General features: G+C 42.8%; 1 protein-coding gene across 5 annotated transcripts in view; it reads left to right on the forward strand.

Moving 5' to 3' along the window:
• The window catches only part of DLC1 (DLC1 Rho GTPase activating protein), a 254,741-nt gene that overhangs the window by 45,698 nt on the left and 181,615 nt on the right, over positions 1–27,428 (forward strand). For 4 of the 5 annotated variants that reach the window (XM_081019786.1, XM_081019789.1, XM_081019788.1 and 1 more), the window contains exons 3-4: positions 14,741–14,884; positions 18,364–18,525. In XM_081019786.1, the coding sequence (XP_080875912.1) occupies positions 14,741–14,884; positions 18,364–18,525 (306 nt within the window). The remainder of the gene's footprint in view (positions 1–14,740; positions 14,885–18,363; positions 18,526–27,428) is intronic. The other variant, XM_081019790.1, reaches the window with a different exon arrangement.

Raw genomic sequence — 27,428 nt, forward strand, 5'->3', positions numbered from 1 at the left:
GATTGACTTGAGCCCCAGCATCTAATTTCCTAGACATTAAGCACTGTGTTAGATGATCATGATGTATCTGTCACAGACCTACTGTGCTAATAGCCAGTGGTGCAGTTAGGTAATTTTAGCCTTTGGACTTACAGAGGGCTGATCTTTAGATGGTAATGTGTATATGATAAGTCAGCCCTGCTAGGTTTTACATCCCCTCCAACATTTGTCTGATGAAAATAGGGACGTTCTGATCCATTATGATTATGATTATGATTATGATTATGATTATGATTATTTACTGTTTATACCATTCCTCATTACATATCTATTTTTATAGAGTTGCCATTTGAAAATCATTACACATTTGCCTGGGAGTAAGGCCCACAGAACTCTGAGTTCTGTGTATATACTGTAACTTGTTAATATATCAATCAACTGAATTTGCCTCTCAGTTTATTGGAACAGGTGAAATTGAAAGGCAATTCAATTGTGTTAACATCAGAGAGCTATTAGCTCTCCTTGTTGACGCGCCAAGTTTTTCAAAAAGGGGGAAATATTCTATATTCCCAAGGAAAGTAAAATAGATTACCTTTCCTTTTGGCAATGAATGGAAACTTCTGTTGTGAGGTATCTCATATGTAAGAGAAACTCTTTCTTTCAATATCCTCACAAAGACAGTTGTGGTTTTGAAGACTGGGGTTTTGATGATATGCACATTTTATTTGCATTTGAATGAGTATTTTGTGATATAATCCAAAGCCATATGGTTAGTCAACCCCTGGCCACAATCCTAAACACACTTATTGTGGAGAAAATTCCATAGAATTCAGGGGGATTCAATTCTGAGTAAACCTGTTTAGACGCAAGGCATCATATCTGTAATTTTGCATACAGTTAAGTCTCCCTAAATCCCATCAATTCCAATTGGGTTTAAACAGCTTAATTGGGGAGATGGAATGGCAGCCTAGAGTTTTAATCAGCTGACAACCTTTGATACATGGTAGAGACATTTTGTAATTTATTTATTTTTTTAAGACAGGTCATGGGCCGTTATGGTGCTGCCATAGAAACAGATGGAAATGCATTTGAAACGATTAGGGACTGCAAACCACAGGCCAGAGGAACTGGGGCCATAAAATTGGAGAGAGAGCGTGAAACATAAAGCAGTTCAATATTTATGCTTTGTACAAACCAGATGGCGCAGTAACTGGAATACTTAATACCAAGTCCTCATATGATGCCTTTTGCAAGGTCAACCAAGGATTGCTAACGATTGCTGCCCTCACATGACATTCAACTCTGCATGCTGCAGCATTCATTCTCTCTAAACAGCACTGGCTGAGTAAATCCAGAGCCCTTTCTGATAAAATAACAGGTGTGTCAAATGTCTCCAGTGTGGTGTAGTGGTTAAGAGCGGTAGACTTGTAATCTGGGGAACTGGGTTCGCGTCTCCGCTCCTCCACATGCAGCTGCTGGGTGACCTTGGGCTAGTTACACTTCTCTGAAGTCTCTCAGCCCCACTCACCTCACAGAGTGTTTGTTGTGGGGGAGGAACGGAAAGGAGAATGTTAGCCGCTTTGAGACTCCTTCGGGTAGTGATAAAGCAGGATATCAAATCCAAACTACTCTACTCTACTCTCCCAGAGCAGCTAACATAAGATGAGTGCAAGATCAACTAGATAGTTCTTGCCTGTAGACTTATCATCTAAGAGAAATGATGCAAAAGGAAAGGGGAAGGTGGAGGGAAGAGAAACAAGCAAGCTTGGCCCCCAGCTCTAATATTTCAAAATTCATATAAAGACGATGGAACTGAGAGAGTTGAGAGGGAGAAGGAGCCAAAAGGAGCTGATCTTTCAGCAGACCCAACAGAATGGTCCTGTCCCTCCTTCTCTTTCTCTGTTGTAGCCAGGTGGCAACTGCATGTGACTGATGTCATGCATAGTTTAAGTCCAGATCACAACGCCCAGCAAATATGTCAAGTTATGAGTCAAGCCACAAGGACATGTGAAAGCACCCAGAGGGTGGGAGCAGAATTATAGATCCCAAAATGAGGATTAAAAGGAAGCCAGTGAGTGCAAGAGAATTATTCTCTTGCTGTCACAATGTATAATATGAGAAAGAGTTTCATGAAATCACCACTGATGAATTTGGCTCACAGAGCAAAAACGCCCTTTGAAATTTGGCTTTCTACGCAGTCAGCAATTTAATCTGGAGACTAATGAAGTACAATCACTCCTCTTATGACACTTGTTTTTTTCTCTTTCCTTCTCGGTCTCTTGTTGAGGTTCAGGTTTGATGAATCCAAATTAACTCTGCCAAAACCACTAATACCACCTTTCACGTTTAATTCTGGGAAAAATCACTACGTGTCTCATCCAATTTGAGTGAAAGAAACCATGAATAGCTTCAGGTTTGCTAGGTGTATCCTGAAGATTCAAACTCTACTGACCTATCGTTAACCTTCTCTGCATTTCTAGTTAATAACAAACAGCACTCTTAGTACCTACGAATAAATCTTCAGTAAGCTCTGCCAACTGAAGAATCTTACAGCCTCACAAACCAGAACATTAAACTAGCAGAGTCAAGAAAGCCCTGTTAATTTAAGGAGAAGGCTATCACATCATGGCCTTTTTCTCAAGTCCATACTGAGATAATTAAGAAATAAAACTAAAGATATATTTATCTAAATACAAATAATTTCATGGAATAGGGTGGCTAAATTAATTACATTATATAAATAATTATAGTGCTTCTGCCGCACTATAATATCTGTAGGTTTTTAAATAAATATATCACAAAGACACTCTAACAGTGCAGTTCTAACCACGCCTACTCAGAATGTTAAGTCCTACTGAATTCAGTGAGGTTTACTCCCAGGTAAGTGAGGTTTGGGTTGCAGCATTGGTCTCTGGTACTCTGGGAAGCCTGCCTTGAATTTCTGACTGCTCCTGGAAAGGAAAGTATGAAATCATGAGGAATGATTTTCTAAAGTCCTGTGACCGTTCTAGGCTTTGGCTGTTCCCCAAACATTTACAATCAGAAAGGGATTATCTACTGCATTGGTTTTCCTCAGCCTTGACCCTATCATACAATTGATTTCATGGTTTGCTGCACAATGGAGCAGAGCTAAGAGACAAGAAGACAGGTGTGGGAGGAGGCTAAATGCTGGACCAATGTCAATAATCCATTTCTGAAGACTTCCTGAGTATCCCTTTTCTTGAAAACCTGTACAACAAAGCAAAACACTTGCATTGCATAGTATTGATGCAGGATCATCAGTTGCAAACTCTCTCATGGGCCCCTGCTCTGGTTACACAAGGTGGTCTGTTGAATATTTTGTACACTATCACCATGGCATCTCTTGTAGTACACTGTAATAAAATAATATCTGAATGCCAAATCTGTGATTTTCTGGAGCAGCTGCCCATAGTGACATGACGTTGGCCGATGATCAACCCAGACTGAACTGGCTTTTTAAATTTCAGAGCTGTTTCATGTTACAAATGGTTGTTGGCTACAGTTCTTCTGATATGGGCAAATCTGTGCTTATCTCAGGAGTTTGGCATAGCATTCAGTGATTAAATGTAATTCTGAACGCTGAACAGCCTGGACTAAATAGTTACCACATTTTTTTCTGTCTCTTGAAATATTTTTCCCCCATTCATGCAGTTGTCTACAGCTATCTTTACAACATAGATTCAGGTGGAATTGAGTGTTAGGAAGGAGCTGTTGTGAAGATGAACAGAAAACAATAATTTCAAACCACTCATAGAATGACATTTTAAGAGTGCTTTGGCTAGCTGATACCTTTTCAACCAACAGCATGCACCCTATGAAGGGTGAGACTCTGCCAACCCTTCTCTAGAACATGAAGGTAGCAGGCAGCATAACAGTAATCCTGAGGGAACAAGTCTGTGCTTATCCTGGGAAGCATGTCAAAGGGAGTTGCATATAGCCAGTTCTGATACCAACCCCAAGGGCACTATCAATGCAAGCCACACTCCTATGCAAGCCATGGATAGAGGGATGATAGATAGATAGATAGATAGATAGATAGATAGATAGATAGATGATAGATGATAGATAGATATTTGTGTATCAGAAGGAGAGCATGGCAGTATGTTGTTTTCATCTGAGACTTATGAGAGAAGGAGAAAGGCATGTCGGTTGGAGACTGGCTGGTTGGCTTTTAGCAGCTCAAATGAACCCAGGGTTGACACACAACGGAGACTGAGATTTCAATCTGTGTTGGTCTCCCTGATGAGAGCAACCACAGAGACAGCTAAAGCCAAGAGGTCTGCCCAACCTGGTTTATGATGCAAGGGGGCTTTGAGCCAATCACTAGAGCTCTTTGACCTTTGCTCCTCCTCCACCCCCCTTGTAAGAACATAAGAAGAGCCTCCTGGATTAGGTCAATGGCTCATCTAGTCCAGCATCCTGCTCTCACACTGGCCACTCAGATGCCTATGGAAAACCCTTAAGCAGGGCCTGAGCAAAACAGCACTCTCACCTCCTATGACTTCCAGGAACTGGTATGCAGAAGCAAAAGGACATGGGTGGTGCTGTGGTCTAAACCACTGAGCCTCTTGGGCTTGCCGATCGGAAGCTCGGTGGTTCGAATCCCTGCGACGGTGTGAGCTGCCGTTGCTCTGTCCCAGCTTCTGCCAACCTAGCAGTTCAAAAGCACACCAGTGCAAGTAGATAAATAGGTACCACTGCAGCAGGAAGGTAAATGGCATTTCCGTGCGCTCCGACACTCGTCCCGGTGTCCCATTGTGCCAGAAGTGGTTTAGTCATGCTGGCCAAGTGACCCGGAAAACTGTCTGTGGACAAATGCCTGCTCCCTCGGCCTGAAGTGAGATGAACGTTGCACCTCATAGTCACCTTTGACTGGACTTAACCGTCCAGGGGTCCTTTGCCTTTTTTTTTACCTTATGCAGACGCATTACTGTCTCTGACCATGAAGGCAGAGCATAGGCATCATGGTTAGCAGTCATCAATAGCCTTACTCTCCAGCTTTATCCTCCTCACTATCACCAGCCATACATCCTCTCCCTCTGGCCCATGTGCAAGTTCTCTCTCTCTCTCTTTCCAAAAAAGCTGTGCATTTTAAGAGCATTGGCTGTGATTACTTTTTCATATGTCATGGTTCAAGCAAAATCATAATATAGGCCAAGCAATCACACTTTTTTTAAAATAAGCAAAATAATTTGTAGTTTGGGCACACCTGCCTGCCTGCCTGCCTGCCTGCCTGCCTGCCTGATACATTAATTGTGCACTACAACAGCCACAGTGACCATGTTCAGGTGATCATCTAAACCATAATATAAATTAATGCAAATAAATGGTGGCAATCCTTGGGCTCACACTCTCACTATCCTATCTTATCCTCCTCAAGCATAAGCTCTTTCACTTTTTAAAATAACTAAATCAGTTTCCTGTTACAAATGAATTTGGAAAACTGGTTTATTCTAATTCTAGCCACTTAAAAAAGCAGGGTATCGAACCACAGTAAAGGTTTGTTAAAAGTCCAGACTCTACCATATATCCTTTGTGAGGAAGAAACTACAAGGAAAGCTGTAACCTTTTCTTTGTTTTAATCTGTGAAAATGCTTGCTTTTGCTATCTTTTCATTTGCTTTGTGAAATACTGCATTATTAGTGCCTAATATGAAATTTAAACTTCAGAGGGAGATAAAAATTCCCACGCCAGTTCCCTATTTTATCATGTTGCAAGGAAGAAGGACATAAACCAGGTTACCTCTGATTTATAGAACTGCTTGCGAAAGTCAGCAGATAGTTCGAGAAATGGGATGTATTGTATTATCCTCAACCTTTCTTGTCAGCTCAGATGAATGACTTCACGGTAGATGAAAAGAGACCTGAATACCTTTCTATTCTGCTGGAGCAGAGTGTTATTTTCCCCTTTAAACAAAGCAAGACATGGACTAGGACTTTAGCATCCTATGAAATGTATAACATTAATGTAAGATTTTAAGCTCAGTCCAACTGGCCCCAGATCAAAGGCGCAGAGAGGAATTTTGCCAGCTCTCTTTGTAAAAGGACCCTTTCTTCTGTGGGTGGGTGAGAAAACTTGCCTTGCCAGTCCAGCAAAAGAGGCTGCCTTTAAAACTGAAGGCTACGTTACAGCACCATCTCTTGCATGTTTTCCCAGAAATAAGTCTCATTCAGGCTTACTCCTAAGTAAATGTGTTTGGGACTGCTGCTGCTGCTGCTGCTGGAGGACAAGGGCTGTAGCTCCAGGGAAAGAGCTGTACCCTCACATCCTCAACTAGGATTGGAAGAATGCCTTGTCAGACATCCTAGACCACTGGTGCCAGTCAGTGTGTAAACAGATACTGATACAGATACTGAGCTACTGGGGAGGTCCAAAAAATATCTACATGGCGCCTAGGGAACAACTTGCACCTTAATATCAGCAAGACAAAGGAGATGGTGTTTGACTTTCGGAGGAAGAGAGGAGAACTAGCCCCGCTGTACATCGGGGAGGGCTGTGTGGAGAGAGTCTCTTCCTTTAAATTCCTAGGAGTTTATCTCAGTGAAGACCTTACTTGGAAAATAAATACAACCCAGGTGGTTAAGAAAGCCCAGCAGAGACTCCATCTCCTCAGAGTCTTGCAGAAGAACAATGTCAATCAACATCTGATGATCTCCTTCTACCGGTCAACAATAGAAAGTGTCCTTTCATACTGCATCACGGTGTGGTATGCTGGTTTGACATCATCTGATAGGAAGTGCCTACAGACGGTGGTGAATACAGCACAATATATTATGGGCTGTCCCGTGAATCCACCGGATGAAATAGCAGAAGAACGTTGCCTCAGGAGAGTGAGGAAAATTCTCAGGGATGATTCACCCCCTGGCCGGCACTTTCTTGATCTCCTGCCCTGAGGCAGAAGATATAGAAGCATGATTAGTCGCACCAACAGGGTAAAGAACAGCTTCTATCCGTGGGCTGTTAGGCTGCTGAATGAAAATATAACAACAGGGCAACTGACTTTAGGGTTTGGTGGGTGTGCGCCAGTAAACGAGGGGAATTAAGACTAAGAGAGCTGAGTGGGGGGTGCTCATGTAATCTCACTGTATACAAGTTGTACAAGTAACAATAAAGTATTTCAATTTCAATTTCAATTTACATGGGCTACTAGGCTGACTCAGTGTGATTTTATCATACTGGTTTTACATCAAAGGCAGATTTAGGGAAGCACTACTGGTTTGCCCTCACTGGGTGCCAAGCTGAGACAGTACCACAGGAAGTGCCACAAAATGAAGTAGAATGGAAGGTGAGAGGTGGGGGGACACCGCTGAAGTTTGAAAGCCCAAAGTCCAGGCTCAATTCAAGGTGCTGGAGTTAATCTTTAAAAGGGTTAATGGCTTGCGACTTGGTGCTGAAGGAACCACCTTTTCCCATGTGTTCCTCCTTGCATTCTCTGATTGCCATCTCAGGCCCTGTTCCAAACCCATAAACCTCAGGAAGCAAGATTAGTGTCAACTAGGAATAGGGCCTCCTATGTTGTGGCGCCTGTCTTATGGAATTCCATGTTCAGCGAGGTCTCTTAGGCCCCATTGCTGTACTGCTTCAGTCAGTTGACAACAACCTTGCTTTCTTTTAAAGGCCTTTGCTTATATAGTATTTGATGGTTCAGTTCCATATTATTTTTGCGCTAGTGGAGTTGTCAACTGGCTTGGATAGTCTTAACTTATTACTCTGAATGCACATTGGTGTAGGTTAAAAAAGTTATACATTTTTTTTCTCTTTTCACTACAATTTGTTAACCACCCGGAGTCTCTTTGGAGAAATAGGTGGAATTTTTTTTTTTTAATAATAATAATAATAATAATAATATTTAATCCCAAGCCACTGTTGTGAATTCCAGAACCATGTGCATGGGTCCAGTTGCATGGGCCTTTCCAACCTGATGCTCAGGTGATATATCTGGTGGGATACATCCATGCAAGTGATTGTTGCCATCAATAACATGGTTTTGGCATCAGCATGAGATCATAATATGGAGGAGTGCTGCCATGCCACAAGGGGCTAATGTGAATGGGTCCTCAATGTACTACATTTGAACATACACTGGTACCTTGGGTTACATACGCTTCGGGTTACATACACTTCAGGTTACAGACTCCGCTAACCCAGAAATATTACCTCGGGTTAAGAACTTTGCTTCAGGATGAGAACAGAAATTGTGCTCTGGTGGCGCGGCAGCAGCAGGAGGCCCCATTAGCTAAAGTGGTGCTTCAGGTTAAGAACAGTTTCAGGTTAAGAATGGACCTCTGGAACGAATTAAGTACTTAACCTGAGGTACCACTGTAAATTGAAGAAAATGAGCTCTTCATACGTGAGCTTTAAAATGTATTGCGTCAACATTTCATAGTAACTGATGTGTTAAGCAACCACATGCTTCCAATGAGGTTATTAAGGCCCTCAAGAAGGTTATATTAACGGGGCAATTTGCTTTGCTTATTGATTATTTACAGTGGTGCCTCGCAAGACGAAATTAATCCGTTCCGCGAGTCTCTTCGTTTTGCGGTTTTTTCGTCTTGCGAAGCACGGCTATTAGCGGCTTAGCGGCTATTAGCGGCTTTAAGAAAAAGGAAACAAACTCGCAAGAACTCGCAAGACGTTTCGTCTTGCGAAGCAAGCCCATAGGGAAATTTGTCTTGCGGAACGACTCAAAAAACGCAAAACCCTTTCGTCTAGCGAGTTTTTCGTCTTGCGAGGCATTCGTCTTGCGGGGCACCACTGTATTCCCTTGGTGTCACTCACTTCCTCTAAGGAGCTCTGGGCAGCATAAATGGGGTTTTCCTATTTTATCCTTGCAAGAAACCTGAGCAGTAGGTTAGGCTGAATTACTGGCTCGAGGTCATCTAATGATCAGAGAGGGAACAGAACCCAGGTGTCCCTGGTCCAGGTCCAACACACCTGCTTCCTGCCAGTATGCCCAAGCTGCCCTTGAGCCAGAGTGCCTGAAAATAAGACAACACAAAGTCATCAGGACTCCCTCTGTGCCAGGAAACTAACCCTTTGGTGGGTACTCGTGCAACTTCCTTTCACTTAAGAAAATAGGGAACATAATGGGAAACCAGAGCTATTACAACCCCTTTTGAGTGGCTTCTAAATTGCCACTGAGAGGAGTATATTTCAGCAAGTAGCACATTTCTTTAAATTTCTCTCTAATCCTGCCTGGAGAATGGCCCCCTGAAGAAATACATGCATAATCCATCACAATATAGTTTCCCACCCCCCACCCCCCCAAAAAAAATGCTTATCGAAGCCTTCCTCAGCCTTCTGTGCTCAAGACATTTTGGACCTCAGCTTCCATTGACTCTGGTCATTGGCCAGCCTGACTGGGGCTGATGGGAATTGTAGTCTGAAACATCTGGAGGGCACCAGGTTGGAGAAGATTGGCTTGTTTTGGTTTCTCTCCATTTCTTTTTCCAAACTTTTATCCTGTTCTCTGCATTTCTGCATCAATTTACAATTTTTTTAAAAAATCCTCCTGAAAATTCATCAGTGTATTAATACATATTTATCCCAATTTTATGCATTTTTGCCTAAATATCCACATTTTTGCAATCATTTTTGACTGTTGCAATACCTTTTATGTTAGTCTACCTAAAACAGGCATTTTATGAACAGTTTTCCATAAATATGCATTTATGCTCACATTATTTGGATAAAGAATTGAATTGCAAAATTCAGGGAAATGTGATTTTAAAGCATAGTTGCATGTTGGGTTTGTGTATTGTTCTGGCAAGTGTGAATTAGCTAGATACCCATTAAAATGTGAACTGAACTGAATTTCTCTCCCTTTCCTACTTATGGAGTAATTTCTGAAAGCAAAGCAATGTCTACCAATTGTTACATCAGAACCAGCACTTTATTTAAATATAGGAATGCCAAAAAAACCTCTGCTAGCGCGTGCCCAACCTAGTTCCTACATTTATAGTAATCAGAAGTGACATTCTTAATATCAATATACGAATCCTGTTTCAGGTCTTTAGCTTAGGAAAATATGTGTTGTGCAGAGTCTTTTCCAGAAAACCATACAGTCTAGAGCTTCTTCTTTGTCACATGTATTATATGACATTTAAAGTTGATGAAACCATCTGTAAATAATCTGAATTGATGAAATGTTGGGTGGCTAGAGAAAGGGGGAGGAAATGTCAAGTTTAAGCTGCAAACAGGTCAGAGGACCAAAAAAAGGCACATTCAGGAACATTCATAAGAGACAAAGACCTTTGCATGATTATGGCGACACAGGAACAGAATATAAACACAGATGAATGATATCCCTTTCAGTGTCCTGCTCAAAATTTTCTGCATACTTTCGTTTTTATGGGTATAATTCTTAGGTTTTTATGAATACATTTACTAGCTGCTTAACCCTGCAATATACTGTGTGGAAAAGTAATAAATGCAAAAGATTTGTTTTAAGGCATGGTGTAATAGTCAAATAAAAACCAAAATACTTCACAATGTACTTGACTTGGTGATTGCAGACCTACATTTTTGAGTGCCTTGGTCCACATCCTCAGTATGAGCAAATTCAAAGCACAGTCTTTTCCATACTACATGTGCAGCACCCACCTGTGTGCGCAGCCTTGCATATGTGAAGAGGTGCCCCATAGTCTTGCACTCAGCCCTTCCTTGGCCCCTGCCTGCTTCAGCCAGCAGACTGCACTGCCACCATGTGAAGCATTTGGGCATCTTAAAGAATGTGAGGCCCACCCACACCCCAGTTACACTTGTCCACACCGCTCCATTCCCCCGGTATGCAGCATAATCATAGCTGTGGCGCACACAGTTCTAACTCCTTGCTATTTCCCAGCAGACTGCTGCCTCTGGTGGCTGCTTGGCTATGTCTGATGGTAGGACTAGCCCTGAGATCAAGTCACACTTGGTAGTTGTCAGGAGTTCATCCTACACTCGAGTAGGACCCTGGCAGAGACACATGCCCGACTGGCATGTTCTCTCCCTCCTGGTCGTTCGTTCGGGAGCTTCAAAAGCTTTCTTCTGCCCGAACATCACAGCAACCAATGCCAACAGACATCGGCACACTTAGGGATCTGCAGAGTCTTCGCAGCTTGCGTAACAGACCTCAGCATAACAGACCTCAGCAACTCAGCATTTTGGCTAATCTACTTTATTTACATATAAACACACATGGAGCATTGCAACATGGCTCTCTCTCTACCATCAGACAGCAAAGAGAATGAATATAGGACAATAGTCCCACTTCATGGAACACAGTAACACAAACATTCCCACTTTGTGGAGTCAAAACATACACCATCATGTGAAAGACTGCAATCACGGAGCAGGAATTCTAACAGTAGTATGGCATCATACTATCACTTCCCAGAGTGGTGCATGCTCTAGTTATCTCCCACTTGGACTACTGCTCTACATGGAGCTACCTTTGAAAGTGACCCAGAAACTACAATTAATCCAGAATGCAGTAGCTAGACTGGTGACTGGGAGCAGCCGCCGAGACCATATAACACCTGTTATGAAAGACCTACCTGGGCTCCCAGTACATTTCTGAGCACAATTCAATTCAAAGTGTTGGTGCTAACCTTTAAAGCCCTAAACGTCCCAGTCTCCACCCATATTGTTCAGCTCGGACACTGAGGTCCAGCTCCGAGGGCCTTCTGGTGGTTCCCTCACTGCGAGAAGTAAGGTTACAGGGAACCAGGCAGAGGGCCTTCTTGGTAGCGGCACCCACCCTGAGGAATGCCCTCCCATCAGATGTCAAGGAAATAAAAAACTATCTGACTTTTAGAAGACATCTGAAGGCAACCCTGTTTTGGGAAGTTTTTAATGTTTGATGTTTTATTGTGTTTTTAATATCCTGTTGGAAGCCGCCCAGAGTGGCCAAGGAGGCCCAGCCAGATGGGTGGGGTATAAGTAATTTATAAGTAATAAATTATTATTATTATCATCATCATCATCATCATCATCATCATGACTCGTGGGCAAGGAATGTCTACAATAAATCAGTGAGAAGCACTTTTACATGTTCATTGGGAGGGGAAGAACCATGTCCTTAAACATGCATAAACTAGAGCACAATTTCCTGGGATTCACCTGATTCTAACAATAATTAGCCATTTTCAGATATTCAGCATGTATTCAATTAACACATTGTGGGGTGGGGAGACAGTGTCTACCCAAACCTGCACACATTCCTTTTGATAACTGAAAAGCTGTACATGTGGAAAGCTCTTCTCTACATATTTTGGAAACCTTGGAAAAGCAGACGTGTCCTTCTGTGTGTGCATGTTGCCATCTGAAAATGTACATTGCAAGTAGAGTCTGGGTTTTGATATTTGGTTCATCTTATGGCAATCAGCAAAAGGACTGGGACTCAGTCTTGAGGGAGCAAGCTTTGGAAATCAAATTCCAAAGGATGGTGTAACTTCACTGTGACTGAGGCAGTGTTTGTCAAGTCACCACAAGACTTACTTCTGAGCAAGCATGCATGAGAGGAATGTGCAGTGTAGCGGTCCACCTCCAAGATCTGCAGCACTTTCTCAGTGTGGGCTGAGAGAAGCCACAGAATTAACTGATATTCATCTAGCCTCTCTGCTCCAACCATGAGAGGCAGGACCTCACCAGCATTTGGGCATGCATGCCCGACACACACATAGAAATACAAGGCTTCTATATGGAATTCCTGAGTATTTGGTATAAGACCAAAATGTTTTGAGTAGAATGCTTTGCTTCTTCCAAGGGAGTATACTTCCTTTTTCCTCTAGACATGGAATGTATAGAAAAATATGTGAGGGAAAGCCTGTGAGGTTTCCTGTTCTATATGCAGGAATGCATATAGCATAGCAAACAATATGGCCTGTATTTATTATGGTGAAAATAGAATTTGGTATTACAGTAAAATTGTACAGTTGTGACACAAATCCTGCAATGAAAATTTGTGGGTCTGGAGCATTGCTGGCTGCAAGACGTGGAGAGAGTTGGCATATTGCAAGTTTATTTTTATTAGCACACATGCAGATACAATCTATCTATCTATCTATCTATCTAATATTTTTACATCAAGTTTCATTACAAAAATATCAGTGCATAACTGCCCTTGATTTGTACTGTTCATGAAATGGAAAGAGAATTTTATAACAAAAAATCCATAAAACAGTTTTTATTTATGAATATTTAGAATAAAATATTCTTCCTTTTCCAAGTCATTTGATCCACAGATAGTTTTATACAACGTTATCCATGATCAGAAATGTTACCCATAATCAAAAAAGAGTAAATGCATCAACCACAAAAAGAGAGCAAAAGAGGAGACAGATTTACATCAAATTGTCCCTGCTCCCACCCCAAAACATGCAAATAGAGGCTCTTACTTTTAAGTAAGAAAGAAATCATTATTCAAGTGAATACTGTTAGAGGTTCAGCAACAGACACAAGGTTCAGGAGCCATAGTGCAGGAGTTTAAGAACAGGTCAAGAAGTTCTGAACTGGATGGAAGCAACAAATATGTCCCAATAAGTTTCCACACCCCACCCGCCAACCTTTTAAAGATGAGGTGTTGTGCTCTCTCTCTCAATTTGATGCAAGACCACACCCTCTTGGTTTGGTGCCTGTCCAATATGTATATAAGGACTGTAAGTTGTATAGAGATGCACCTCATCATAATGGGGAAGACAGGGACCAGACCAGGTAACTTGTCAACTTGCAGTATATAGGCTGGTCTCCACAACCTGGTCTTCCATCTTATGGGTGCGTATATTGAAAGTGGATGTGGACCAGACAGACTTTCAAAGGGAGAACTTCAAATCCTGGCCAGCCCAGGGCATTTTTCTGCCTCTGGTAGAGCAGCAGGTGGTGCCTGCCCCCAGCCCAAATGAAGATGAAAAGTTACTTTGGCACCTGGGGCAAAACAACAACTCTCAGAACCATCTCTTCCCAGCAGGAATAATAACAACAGTAACAAACAGGAATAGCTAGCAACGTGTCATATTTAAGAATACCCAAAGTCTGTTGTCTGGGGTGGCTGTCTCACCCTACGCCACAGCAGAGCCACCCTAGATTCAAACAGAAGACTGTCCTATGAGAGTTCTTCAAACAGACAACCGTCTTCTGTAAAACAGGGCACACAGCCACCTTCCACAGTGGCCCCACCACCTGCTTTCTGTGTCAGGAGAAACTCTGCACCCACCCTATAGTGAAACTCTTGAGACCGGGGGTGGGGAAAACCATGTCGTTGTCTCTAGCACTTGTTCCAGAGTTTAGGGGGAACCTTGAGAAAATGGCTGCAGTGTGTAGACATTAGAAACGTGTGTGTATGCAGGACATCTTAGGAGTGGCTGTAAGTTTGCACTTTTGACAACAATTAATTACTATCAGGCATGTGCCTTCCTTTGCTGGGCTAGGGGGACTCAGGACAGTCATTCCATTCCCCCCCCCCCGTCCGATAGCACTTAAAACAATGCCCTTTTTCCATTTACACAGTTTTCGAGCAGAAAGGTATTTAAGATGCATGCAATATTCTTCTCAGTCAGTAAGTCGAGCCTTCACAGTGAACAACCCATTGAAGAGAGAAAACAGTGTGTTGTGGTTTTCTCCACCCATCCCCCCCCCACTGCAAATGTGTGTTTGCTGCCTATTATTGAATGCTGTTTTGTTAAATTAGGGAACAGAGAGTTTTTTATTCTTTCCCAGAAGTGCCCTTTCAGATTCTGTAATTGCATGTTCTAATCCCCAGGAAGTGAGAGAAGATCACTCGCGATTGGACTCCATGGTGCTACTCATTCTTAAACTGGACCAGCTAGATCAGGATATTGAGAACGCTCTCGGTTCAGCATCCTCGCCTTCCAGCACGCTGACACACACACGGAGGCACATACCTGTGAGCTTGCTTGTTTACTTATCTTTTATCCCAGTTGCATATTTACCTCTGCTGCTTCTTCCTCACCCTTCCCCTGAATGTGTACACACCATGCACTCAAAGTGCATGTAAAGCACATCCCTGCCAGCAAAGAAACATGGGAACTGTAGCAGATCCCTCACAGAGCTATAATTCCCAGCACCCTTAACAAAGCACAGTTCCCAGGATTCCTGAGAGAGGGGTGTGCTTCAAATGTATTTTAAATGTGTGTGCAGCCTCTCCCTCTTTTTCCTACTCTTTTTGGTCTTTCTGTTTCAGCACATGTAATTTCTCCTTTATAAAAAAAATAAAAGGTGTGTATGTATGTGTGTTTGTGTGTGTCTGTGTAATGTTCCATTTCCTAGCCTCCAGCTACTCATTTATTCCTTCTTGGCCTCTCTCCACTCTGGGAGAGTTATAAGAACTACTAAAACCAAAGCAAGTGAAGGGTACAAAATTCAAAAGATATTGGACTCCCCTGTCCCCTGCCAAGCTTCTCTGTGTGTTTTTTAAAGGCAATCAGACTGGGGTTAGAGTCGTGCCAGCACAATGGGCTGATGCAATGGGTGCTGAATTTGCAAGAGAAAGTGCTGAAATGTTGTGTTTTTTATTGGGTCCACATTTCGGTAAGACCCAGCGCCCCAGGCAAGGAGGCATTTATGGGCTGCTTACAAATTCTGCCTCGGTTAAAATAATATTCTGACAACAAAGCATTGTTTGTCTTTTTTTAGATAGTTTTATGTTGTGATATTGGAAAGGATGAGGTAAAACACTATTCTGGCAATACACACAGAGACACATGCACTTTTAGGGACAAAGTCCTCTTTTTTTTTTTTTTTTACAACTCCCCTTCATTTCAGTGATTCTGGTATGGAAAATATAGTGTTGTGTTGTGCTGTGCGTTGTTCACTAAAATTGCAAACCAATGCCCACTTGGGACGTGGGTGGCACTGTGGTCTAAACCACAGAGCCTCTTGGACTTGTCGATCAGAAGGTCGGCAGTTCGAATCCCTGCGATGGAGTGAGCTCCCGTTGCTCGGTCCCTGCTCCTGCTCACCTAGCAGTTCAAAAGCACATCAAAGTGCAAGTAGATAAATAGGTACCACTCTGGCGGGAAGGTAAACGGTGTTTCCATGCGCTGCTCTGATTCGCCAGAAACGGCTTAGTCATGCTGGCCACATGACCTGGAAAAACTGTCTGTGGACAAACGCTGGCTCCCTCGGCCAGTAAAGCGAGATGAGTGCCGCAACCCCAGAGTCGTCCGTGACTGGACTTATCTGACGGGGTCCTTTACCTTTACCTTTTATGCCCACTTAATGAAGAGTAAGCCTTATTGAACTCAGTGGGACTTTTGAATAAATGTGTATGAGACTGCCCTGCATGTTATTTTTACCCTTTATTTTGTTTATCCCTGAAATAAGCTGGATTTTCAAAAAACAAAATCACAGTAGTGGCATGTGGTAACTGAATTTATGAGATTTGCTAAGCCACTGCTATATATAGATATATTGCAATGAGATGGGAACAAGTTGGTAGATGTACTGTGCCATTTCAGACGGCAGGTGGAAATCACCTTTTTAAAAAAATAAAAATGATGCCATTGACAGAAAATTCCTTGCAAGTAGAAAACTAGGGAGGGTTGGGCTAAAACTTGCCCTCCTCGTGTGCTAGGATTTTTTGCTCACTTTTTTTTCAAAATGGGTTAACAGTCAAAAAATAAACATGAAATCCGTATTTCCAGTCTAAGGTGGCAGAATCCATTCTACCACTTCCTGCTACATTTATAGACCCATCATCAGACTTATCTGGGGCTCCTTAATAAGAATATTAGTAGCAATATTATTGTATATTATATCATTATATTATTATATTTATATTATACTAATTTGTATACTGCCCTGTATCCATATGTCTCAGGGCAGTTCACAACACAAAGTTACAATGTACGAAAAACAAAATACATAATAAAATTAATCAAAATAAAAACAATAAAAACTTTAAAATAGACAGGTGATAGACAAGCTTCGCTGAAAAACATCTTGCCTAGATCTATTGATCGTCCTCTTAATGTGCGCTCATAAACGAGAATCAGATAGGTTGTTGACTGAAGTCTCACTTTATGCTGAGCAATAGGCCTGGCCATTGTGCTAGGGAAACTTCATGCTGAAATCATTTCAGCATGCAGAGGTCCTTAGGTGGACCGCTTGATGTGGAAAGGATTCTTTGAATGTGGGAAATGAAAAACCAACCAACCAACCAACCACTGAATTATATAAAGGCAGTTTATATGCTTAGTTGTTTTCCATAGGAATTTGTTGTGCATAACTACATACTGAATTGTGGCCTCCTCTGTAAATCAAGGATGGGGAATCTGTGGCCTTCCAGGTGTTATTGGACTACAACTCCCCCCATCCCTGATCATTGGTCATGATATCCGGGGCTGATGGAAGTTTGAGTCCACACATTCCTCAGCCCCGTTGCAAATATTACAAAGAGTTTGAAGCATTGAGACATGCATAGGGGTGGGAGGGAAATTTGATTCGGTCTGCATTAATTAGTGAACCTACCTGATTCACAATTTCTGAAACAATATGCAAACCGAAACACAGATACCCTTTGAAATTCACACTTGTCTGAATTTTGCAATACAGTTCTCCAGTCAAGTAACTTGTAGAAAGGGGCATAGGGCAAAGTGTGTATTTATTAGTGAAAGCAATGTACTCAAAATGCATTTTATAAAGGAAAACTGCTTTGCAACAATGTGTCTGTTAGGCAAAAGTGTGTACAGAGGCAATTTTAGGGGAATTAGAAGAAATATGCACTAAAAAGCTGTTGGGATTTCATAAGGACATTTTATTTTTTTTAAGCAGACTGATGGAGAAATGTGAGGAACTGAACTTAAGAGTGGAAAAAATAAAAATTGAGATAAACTAAAATTGATGGATTCCCCTATCGCTAGACATGGATGTTACCAAGTTTTTGTTTACACTGTAAGTTTTAAGAAACCACAAGAGGTTTCACCTGCACAAGGGTTCAAATGATGATATCACTCCAGCTGCATAACAATTTCCACATGGTGCTAGAGGTATCAGATGCTTCCAGAGACAAAGGTGCGGACATAATCTGAGGTGTACAGGAAATACAAGGAGAAAACATGCCAGACTTCTGAAAAAACCTGGCTCCTAAACAAAGGATTTTTTTTATAAAAAACACAAAACACCCCTTTAGGGTGTTGCAGCTTTGATCTCAAGGTATATTAAAGTGTCAGGGAACAGCAGTGATTAGATCATCATTATTTCTTAGAACAAGAATGTATAGGAATGTAGAGAAAGTTGCAAACTTTTTTATAAACAACAACACCAATGTGTGATTTAATGTATTTCCTGTAGGTAATAGAATGGTAGCCACCTAAGGAATATGCACATCCCTTAAAGAGATTTGTCCTTCTTTTCTTTAAAAAGGATTTGGAATTGCATCCTGATTCTAGAGTGGACATTGCTATTCTGAGCCACCAGCAAGCAAACATACCACCCCCACCCTCTCCACCTCTTCCACCGCCCTATGTTGCTGATCGAGCATTTTCCACACCAATGACTGGTTCTGGAGCTAAACCAAAGGCTGGGGTGAGTCTTAAAATTATTCTGATATGGTAGCATTGGTTTTTGTATGGGGAGAATTGGGAGAACAAGTAGCCAAGCCCTGCTGCCTTTGGAATGTGGATTGCCATCAAGATCTTACAAGGTTCAGTCACATTTGCTATTTTGCAGGGGAGAAGTTCCAGGGATGATCCCGGTGAAAGCTGAAATTGAGTGCTTCTAAGTTGGGGGGTGGTCATGGGAAGGCAACTTCCTCATTTCAGCAGTTTCATGAGATGCTCCTTGCAGTGTCTGGTCAGAGAAGACCAGAACATGAGACCTGCTGACAGAGAAGGTGGGTCTGCCAGCAGATCCTCCCAGTGGGAGTCCTCCACCCTAGTAAGGGAGAAAAATGTTTAGCCTGCCAATTCGCATGGCAGACCTAAGGTCAAACTGCATGTGATGTGAATGGCCTGTACTGTGCCTGTGTCTTTCCCCTCCCTTGCTTATAGCATTTCCGGGAGAGATTTGCATTGGAGAACTGCTGCAGGGGCAATGGGTAAAGCTTGCTGCAACCCAAATTTCTATCACGCAGAGAGCTGCTTGTAGGACTGAGGTGGGAAACCTGTGCCCCTCCAGAAATTGTTGATCTCCAGCTCCCATGACCCCAGCCAACATGGCCAATGATCAGGGATAATGAAAGCTGTAGTCCCACAACATCTGGAAGGCCACACAGTTTTGTTTTAGGAGATCAAATATGATGGGAGATCTCAAGTAGCATGCAGCTGGCCCTGGGCCAGAAATGTGTGAGCAGTTCTTCTGCTCTTTGGTCAGTGGTTCCCAACCTGTTTTTTGGCCATGCCCCACCTAAGCATCTCTGAAAGCCTGATGCCCCCCCAACCTGTGACATATAATTCTTATTATTCAAAAAAGTGAACTCCTATTCATGTGGAGGAAGCCTAAAAGGCCATTAACTGTTAATAACTAATTCTCAAATTGCCTCCCCTTAAAAATTAAATTGCCCCCCTGTGGTGTGTGTGCCCCACGTTGGGAACCACGGGCCCAGGTGAAATGGAACTGAGCAGCAGTGTGACATCAAGAAGAATAGAAGGCAATGATAATAACTTCTTCTACTTTCTCCTCTTGGAAAAGACTTGGTGGCGTTCACAGATGTGCAGTGACACTCATCCAAAATGATTCAATAGGGTTGGATGTGACCAGTTGTGTTGCTCTTCGTTCAGCCAAGGAGCGCTGGTTCCAAATGGTCTGGTTTCTGTTTAAATCCATTGGACGCATTTCCCAACACTGTCAAAACTGCATGCTTCAGCTGGCCAGCTGCGGAGGATATGTGTTGTGGAATGTTATCATGTCAAACTGAGTAGTAGAGAACAAGGTGGATTTTATGCTTTGTGTGCCAGTGGGGTATCTGTGTGGGTTACACAGGCCACAGCAAAATGTGTGACGGAGGTGAACAAGGGGCTCCCCTTTGGACTAGGAACTCAACTGTTAGCGGATGCTCCATGTGACGATTTCTTGAGTTTTCAATTCTGATATACCACTTCCTGCCTTGTAAAACGATATTTTAGGGGTAAGGATCTCTGGTGATCATGCATGATTATACTTGAATGCATGCATTAGTGGCTTTGGATTCATACATAGATAGAAGGTATATAAGAAGGTGCCTTAGACTGAGTCAGATCTTTGCTCATTCTAGACCAATACTGTCTAAACTGACTGGTAGCTGCTCTGCAGGGATTCAGACTCCCCCAGCCCTACCTGGATATATTTGGGATAGTACCTGGGACTTTGTGAATCCAAAGCAAATGCTCTACCAGCCACTGAGCTATGGATGGATTCTTGGAATTAGCATCTCAGTAATTTCCACCATTAAAGATTATGGGAACCACTGAACCTGTGGATTAATTTCAGTCAAATTCTATGTATGGAAAGCATTTTTTTTAAAAAAAAAAAGCTGTAGGCTGCATTGGGCACTACCTTAACTTTGTACCAAGAGTTTTATTACCTGTCAGGGGTGGCTTCTAACTGGAATATTTGGAATAAGATTGCCACAAGAGAAATCTTTCTCAGAATGTATAGTTCTGTATATCTCACTGGCCAACTTGTATTTCATATCTGCTCATTGTTGTTAGATTTTGTACAAATTCTGAAGCCAGCCAAGGATCAATAAAAATGGATAAAAATGCTTTTAAAATAATAACATTAGGAGCAGTAATGTACTAAGGCACCCAGCTAAGGATAAATTGGTTTGTATTTCCTGGGTGAAATGAGTAAGGACACTGATGTTTGTTGGATAGTGGAAGTCAAAAACTAATCAAGTCCTAAGACTCAGCAGCGTTTATTGCGGCTTTCAGTCAGAAGTGAATTCAGAGTTATAACTGTCCCAAATTACCCTCAATGTGAAATTTAAGCGTAAATATATGTGTATCCCATAGCAAAACCCAACTGGGGAAAAATCAGGTCTACAGAATCTCGTTAGTTCAGCCCAGTAGGATGTTGTAGGTCACATCAAGCATGGGTTTCATTATTAATTAATTTGTTGCATTTATATTCTGCTTTTCTTCCATTATGGATTTTATACCTGAATGTAAACATACATAAGGATTCCAGATGGTCTCCCATCCAGGCACTGCCAGACCCATATTTAGCTTCACCATGATTTCTGCATCGTATATCTTCAAGCTGACATCCTAAGATGTCATTTGTTGGCAGAACTAGGAATGAGGAATGGAGATGAAAGTTTGAGCAAGTTTCTTAATGGAAAGTCCAAGGCTGCCCACGCTTTTTTAGTATCAAACTCCATGGTTCAGCCCATCCCTAGGCTACTTGGGCCAAAACTCATCTGCAATTTAGAATCCCAGCAGCCAAAAAACACTTGTTCCAAATGATCTGGTTTGTGTTTAAGTCAATTGGAAGTTCTTTCCACCACTATTGAAACCACTAATCTGGCATGTCTTATTTAATACCATGCAAAAGTAAGTTGAGCCAGACAATTCAGATCATGAAAAGAAACAAAAGGGGGGCTGGAAAGGGTTCATCAAAAAATTGGATGTCCATCAGTGGCTACCAGGTAAATCAAGCAGAGCAACAATGTGGAAATCTCTTAATAGCATCTCTTATTTATTGGAGTTTATTGTCCATTGCTATCTTAAAAATAATAAAGTAAAAGTAGATGGCTACTGAGAGCTTTATTTTATGTACTTTTCACTCTGGAAAGTTGGACTATGTATAATATGCCCACTTAAGATATTTTATTTCATTCTTGTGAGCTGCTATTGTAATATTTTTGAGACCAGTGGGAGACCTTTTTTTAGAAGGGTCGGGGAATGCATTTATTAATTAATTTTATATAGAAAACAGTGGAAAGTCTCAAGTTATATGAGGGAATGGATAATTATAATACACTGTTAACTCATGGCAAACTGTAAGATAATAAAATGTGATTTGGTAAAGTGATTGATCTTACTACTTTAACTTCTGTATATAAATCATTTTATTCAGAGTAAATATCCGGCGGGCTAGGGACAAAGGTGAGAGCTGTTTCCTAGTTCTGCTGGATCTCTCAGCGGCGTTTGATACCATCGACCATAACATCCTTCTGGACCGTCTTGAGGGGCTGGGAGCTGGGGGCACTGTCATACAGTGGTTCCGCTCCTTCCTCCTGGGCCGTGTTCAGAAAGTGGTGGTGGGGGATGAGTGTTCAGACCCTTGGGCTCTCACTTGTGGGGTGCCTCAGGGTTCTGTCCTCTCCCCCATGCTTTTTAATATCTATATGAAGCCGCTGGGAGAGATCATCAGGGGGTTTGGACTGGGTGTTCATCAGTATGCAGATGACACCCAGCTCTACCTCTCCTTTAAATCAGAACCAGTGAAGGCGGTGAAGGTCCTGTGTGAGTGTCTGGAGGCGGTTGGAGGATGGATGGCGGCAAACAGATTGAGGTTGAATCCTGACAAGACAGAAGTACTGTTTCTGGGGGACAGGAGGCGGGCAGGTGTGGGGGATTCCCTGGTCCTGAATGGGGTAACCGTGCCCCTGAAGGACCAGGTGCGCAGCCTGGGAGTCATTTTGGACTCACAGCTGTCCATGGAGGCACAGGTTAAATCCGTGTCCAGGGCAGCTGTGTACCAGCTCCATCTGGTACGTAGGTTGAGACCCTATCTGCCCGCGGACTGCCTCGCCAGAGTGGTGCATGCTCTGGTTATCTCCCGCTTGGACTACTGCAATGCGCTCTACGTGGGGCTACCTTTGAAGGTGACCCGGAAACTACAACTAATCCAGAATGCAGCAGCCAGACTGGTGACTGGGAACAGCCGCCGAGACCATATAACACCGGTCTTGAAAGACCTACATTGGCTCCCAGTACGTTTCCGAGCACAATTCAAAGTGTTGGTGCTGACCTTTAAAGCCCTAAACGGCCTCGGTCCAGTATACCTGAAGGAGCGTCTCCACCTCCATCGTTCTACCCGGACACTGAGGTCCAGCACCGAGGGCCTTCTGGCGGTTCCCTCACTGCGAGAAGCCAAGTTACAGGGAACCAGGCAGAGGGCCTTCTCGGTAGTGGCGCCCTCCCTGTGGAACGCCCTCCCACCAGATGTCAAAGAGAACAACAACTACCAGACTTTTAGAAGACATCTGAAGGCAGCCCTGTTTAGGGAAGCTTTTAATGTTTGATGTATCATAGTATTTTAATATTCTTTTGGAAGCCGCCCAGAGTGGCTGGGGAAACCCAGCCAGATGGGCGGGGTATAAATAATAAATTATTATTATTATTATTATTATTATTAGGTGCCTATAGGGATGCGGGTGGCGCTGTGGGTTAAACCACAGAGCCTAGGACTTGCTGATCAGAAGGTCGGTGGTTCGAAAGCATGTCAAAGTTCAAGTAGATAAATAGGTACCGCTCTGGCGGGAAGGTAAATGGCGTTTCCGTGCGCTGCTCTGGTTCGCCAGAAGCGGCTTAGTCATGCTGGCCACATGACCCGGAAGCTGTACGTCAGCTCCCTCAGCCAATAAAGCGAGATGAGCGCCGCAACCCCAGAGTCAGCCACGACTGGACGTAATGGTCAGGGGTCCCTTTACCTTTACCTTTAGGTGTGCCAAAAACAGATAGTATCAGAAATTGAAAAAATGAGAGGTATTGCATCACTAGATTCCACAGTCAGTTTCTGGGCTGGGTGTTCCTCCTCCTGAGCAGCTGATAGACCTGGTCCGTGTTGACACATACAAGGGCCACATCTGCACCAAACATTTAGAGCACCATTATACAACTTTGAGTCATGGATTCCACCAAAGAATCCTGGGAACAGTGGTTTGTTAAGGGTGCTGAGAGTTGTTAAGAGACCCCTATTCCCCTCACAGAGCTACAATTTCCAGAGTGGTTTAGAAATAAATCCCTCTTTCCAGAAAACTCTGGTAATTGTAATTCTGTGAGGAAATAGGGGTCTCCTGAGAACCCACGGCACTATGATGGAGGGGGTGTTGCCAGAATTCTCTTGGGTGATAATTTGACTTGATATCCCAACCAACAGACCAATTTTCTGTTCCATTTATACAGAGGCTGTGTGTTTGTGTCTTTAAGTACATTTAATCTGTTTTCTGTTCATAGTTCAGTGCATTCTTGTTGAAGTGAGGATACATACATGCATATACAGCAGATTAAGAGCATAGCAGAGGGTGTGAATCCATTTCATTGTGGCTGAGGTGATGAAAAAAATGAAAGCATTCACTCTGTGAAGGCTCATTTATATGTGAATGTAATTCTGATGTGTTGCATCTTGAAGCTAAGGAGGTATTTCACTGTGGCTGCAAAAGAGGCGCACCACAACATGGCTTCTTGGTATGGAATGTGCTTTGGGGGTCATCTGTAAGTTATTGATTTCATCAGTTCAGGCTTTTATTTGCCAGCCTCTGACACAGACGCTGATTTCTAAACTTTTAACTATACATTTGGCAATTGTAAGCCACAGAGGAATGTAAATCAGTCTGAAAACACAACAGTCAGCAGTCCTTTCCCCCAGTAAGTATGAGAAACATGAAGAAAACTAAGCTAACAAGGAGAAAGGGGAAGGAGTTAAGTATGCCAGATGTCACTGTCTGCTGGAGAAACTGATGTCACCCTCATCTGGGGGCAACCTCCATAGCTGTCTACTGCATCCAACAAAATGTAAAATGTCCATGTGACAGTCAATCTGCAGTTTAAAATCTTGTAACTGAGTATTTAGGGAGTAGCAACAAGCAGGAATCCTCCAAGCCCACCACAAAATACTTGTCTTTGACTTTTGCAATGGAAATTGGCTGAGATTTGTATACAGCTGTGGAGAGAGGGAGGGAAGACAAGTACTGGCAATGGAAGTGAAAGGCTGTCCATTTTCTGTATTAATTTAATGACATAAAGAAGCATTCTGTATTTAAAGGATATATAATTACAATTGTATATTCCAATCCTCCCATATCTGTCTGTTGATAGCATTTGCCCAATTCATGGCTCAGCGTTCTTAAAATAACAAACAGCCTTGTTTGACAAGCCCATTCCTACAGATGTATATCTGAAATATACTCGGAGTCCTGTAGTGATTTCATGCTCTTTATTGCAGCTTGTAAACCCCCCAAACCTCAGGCTTTTATATACATTATTTATACAATGAGTCCCGTCTGATTGGCTGATGCTGCTTCCCTCCTGGAGCCTGATTGGTCTTTTCCTGCAGGCCAATCAGTTGTTGCATTCTACGATCCTACCAGCCTAATAGGCTGATTAACTTCCTCCTGGAGCCTGATTGGTCTTTTCCTGCAAGCCAATCAGTTGTTGCATTCTAGGATCCTACTTGCCTATTGTTCTAGCATCCAAACTTAGTACATAACACCCCTCCCCTCTAAGTTCCCATTGCACCCAGAAGGTGAGCATTCATAGTTGTTGAGGTATCCCAGTTGCCTACGTATGCGTTGTGGTCTCGGGTGTCTCTCGGTAGAGGTTCCTGGTTCTGGCTCTTGTTCCGGGGGTGCCAGCTGTGACGGGGCCATTGGGTTGGGTGCCGCTGGTCCACTCGGTCGTGATTCTGGTTCCTGTGGCTGCTCGGACTTCCCAGTTCTGCCTCCCTTACCTGTTCCTCCTGCTCTATGGGCCTCACCCTTCTGCTATCCCCTTGGGATTCCTCTGTCCAGCCCTCTTCGCAGTTTCCCCCTGGGAGTCGTTGCCATAGTTGATTGCAGTGGCGGCGCCAGGCTTGCCCCCCCCTCCGTTAGCACCTCATATGACACGGGGCCAGTTGCCCTGGTGACTGTGGCGGGTACCCATGCCAGGCCTGCCCTGAAGTTCTTTGCGTACACTGGGGCGTGGGGCTGGAAGGTCCGGGGGTTCCTACCTTCCCCCACTGCTGCCTCATCATGGGCCCTGTTGGGGTGAAGGTGGCCCAGTCTTGTTGTGAGACGCCGGCCCATGAGTAGTTCCACTGGGCTCCGGCTGGTTGTTGTGCTGGGGGTGCTATGCTGGGCTCGGAGAAATGCAGCGAGGCGGTACTCCCAGTCTCCTTGCATCATGCGGCGGAGGGCACATAACCATATCTTTAAGAAATTTAGGACCTTTGGTAAGTTTGTTATCATTGATCTCTGCATCAGAGAACTCAATGCCATTTCTTTCAACTAGCAACTGAGGTGTTGATGAAGAAGCTCAACATAAACATGGGCCAGGAATCCTTTCAATTTAAAAACAACGCTTTAGATTGCTTCCATGGGGACAGAATGCAGGAGGCGATATCAGCCCTGAGTTCCTGCTGCAGGAGGGCACTGCAAGACTCATAGCTGACTGCTAAGACTTTTGCCCTAGTTCAGGCGATCACATGGCATTTTGAGGGAGAGAACCTTTGCAGGTGGGGGGGGGCTTAAATATTCTCAGACTGACTTGCCTTCCAAAGCAATGCATGTTTGCACAATTATGTTGCTACCTGTTAAAGGTATTTGATGTAGTCCAGCTGCAGTTAAACACTGTGAAGCTGAGTTGATTTCAGTGGGGAAAATTACAATGGACAATTACATCACTGCCACTGTTGGTGTGTGTGTGTGTGTGCATATGAGTTTGTTTGCTTGTTTTTGCTAGGTGCTACTGTAATGCAAAAAGCTTTAAAAATTGTGTATATGATGCATACATGATTTGAATGTATGCATAACTGTTATTGCATTAAGCAAGGTCATCTTTCTCCACCAACAAATATTAGGGTGCTTTCTGCAACAGATTTTCTTTGTCCCACATATTTTCTGTGAATTTTGTGCTATAAATCTGAAACATCAATATGGATCTGAAGAATTAAAACATCAGATGAAATACACACAATAACAATACAGTAATATAGCAGCAAGCATTAATATACAACTGAAACGTCTCATCAGCTCTCCACAAAAGCCTGGGCAAAGGTAGTACCCCCCCCCCCAAAAAAAAACCCCAGCCAAATAATGTCAGCACCAGCAATATCTCAAGGACAAGGGAATTCCACAACTCCAAAAAAAAGACTATATTCTCTGTCATCATACTGTAGGTTTTCCCTGGCAGTGGGATGGCAAGAAAGACTCTCTTGCAGATCTCAATGCATGGGCAGGCTGATATGGCAAGTGTTGCTCTTTCAGATAACTGGGTCCCCAGTTATTTAAGGCTTGGTAGCACATACAACACCAACAGTTTGGCCAAACAAATGTTCAGTGGATTTTATAATGCAAATCAGACCAATCTTTATTTAGTTATGTTACTGATATATTCCTTTACCTTTCAGAAAGTCTTATAGGGAAGCTTAGAAAAATATATTAAAACACTAAAAATATCAGTGACAATAAAATCAGCAATGAATCTTCGCAGCAAAAAGGATTTATAAAAGCAAGTCAGCATCTACAGATTTTCATTTTAAAAGATGAATGAATCAGCCAACCCAAAGCACCTAGCAGATTAACC

This window comes from Podarcis pityusensis (genome assembly GCF_964106645.2).
Source record: "Podarcis pityusensis genome assembly, chromosome: 9".
Taxonomy (NCBI): Eukaryota; Metazoa; Chordata; class Lepidosauria; order Squamata; family Lacertidae; genus Podarcis; species Podarcis pityusensis.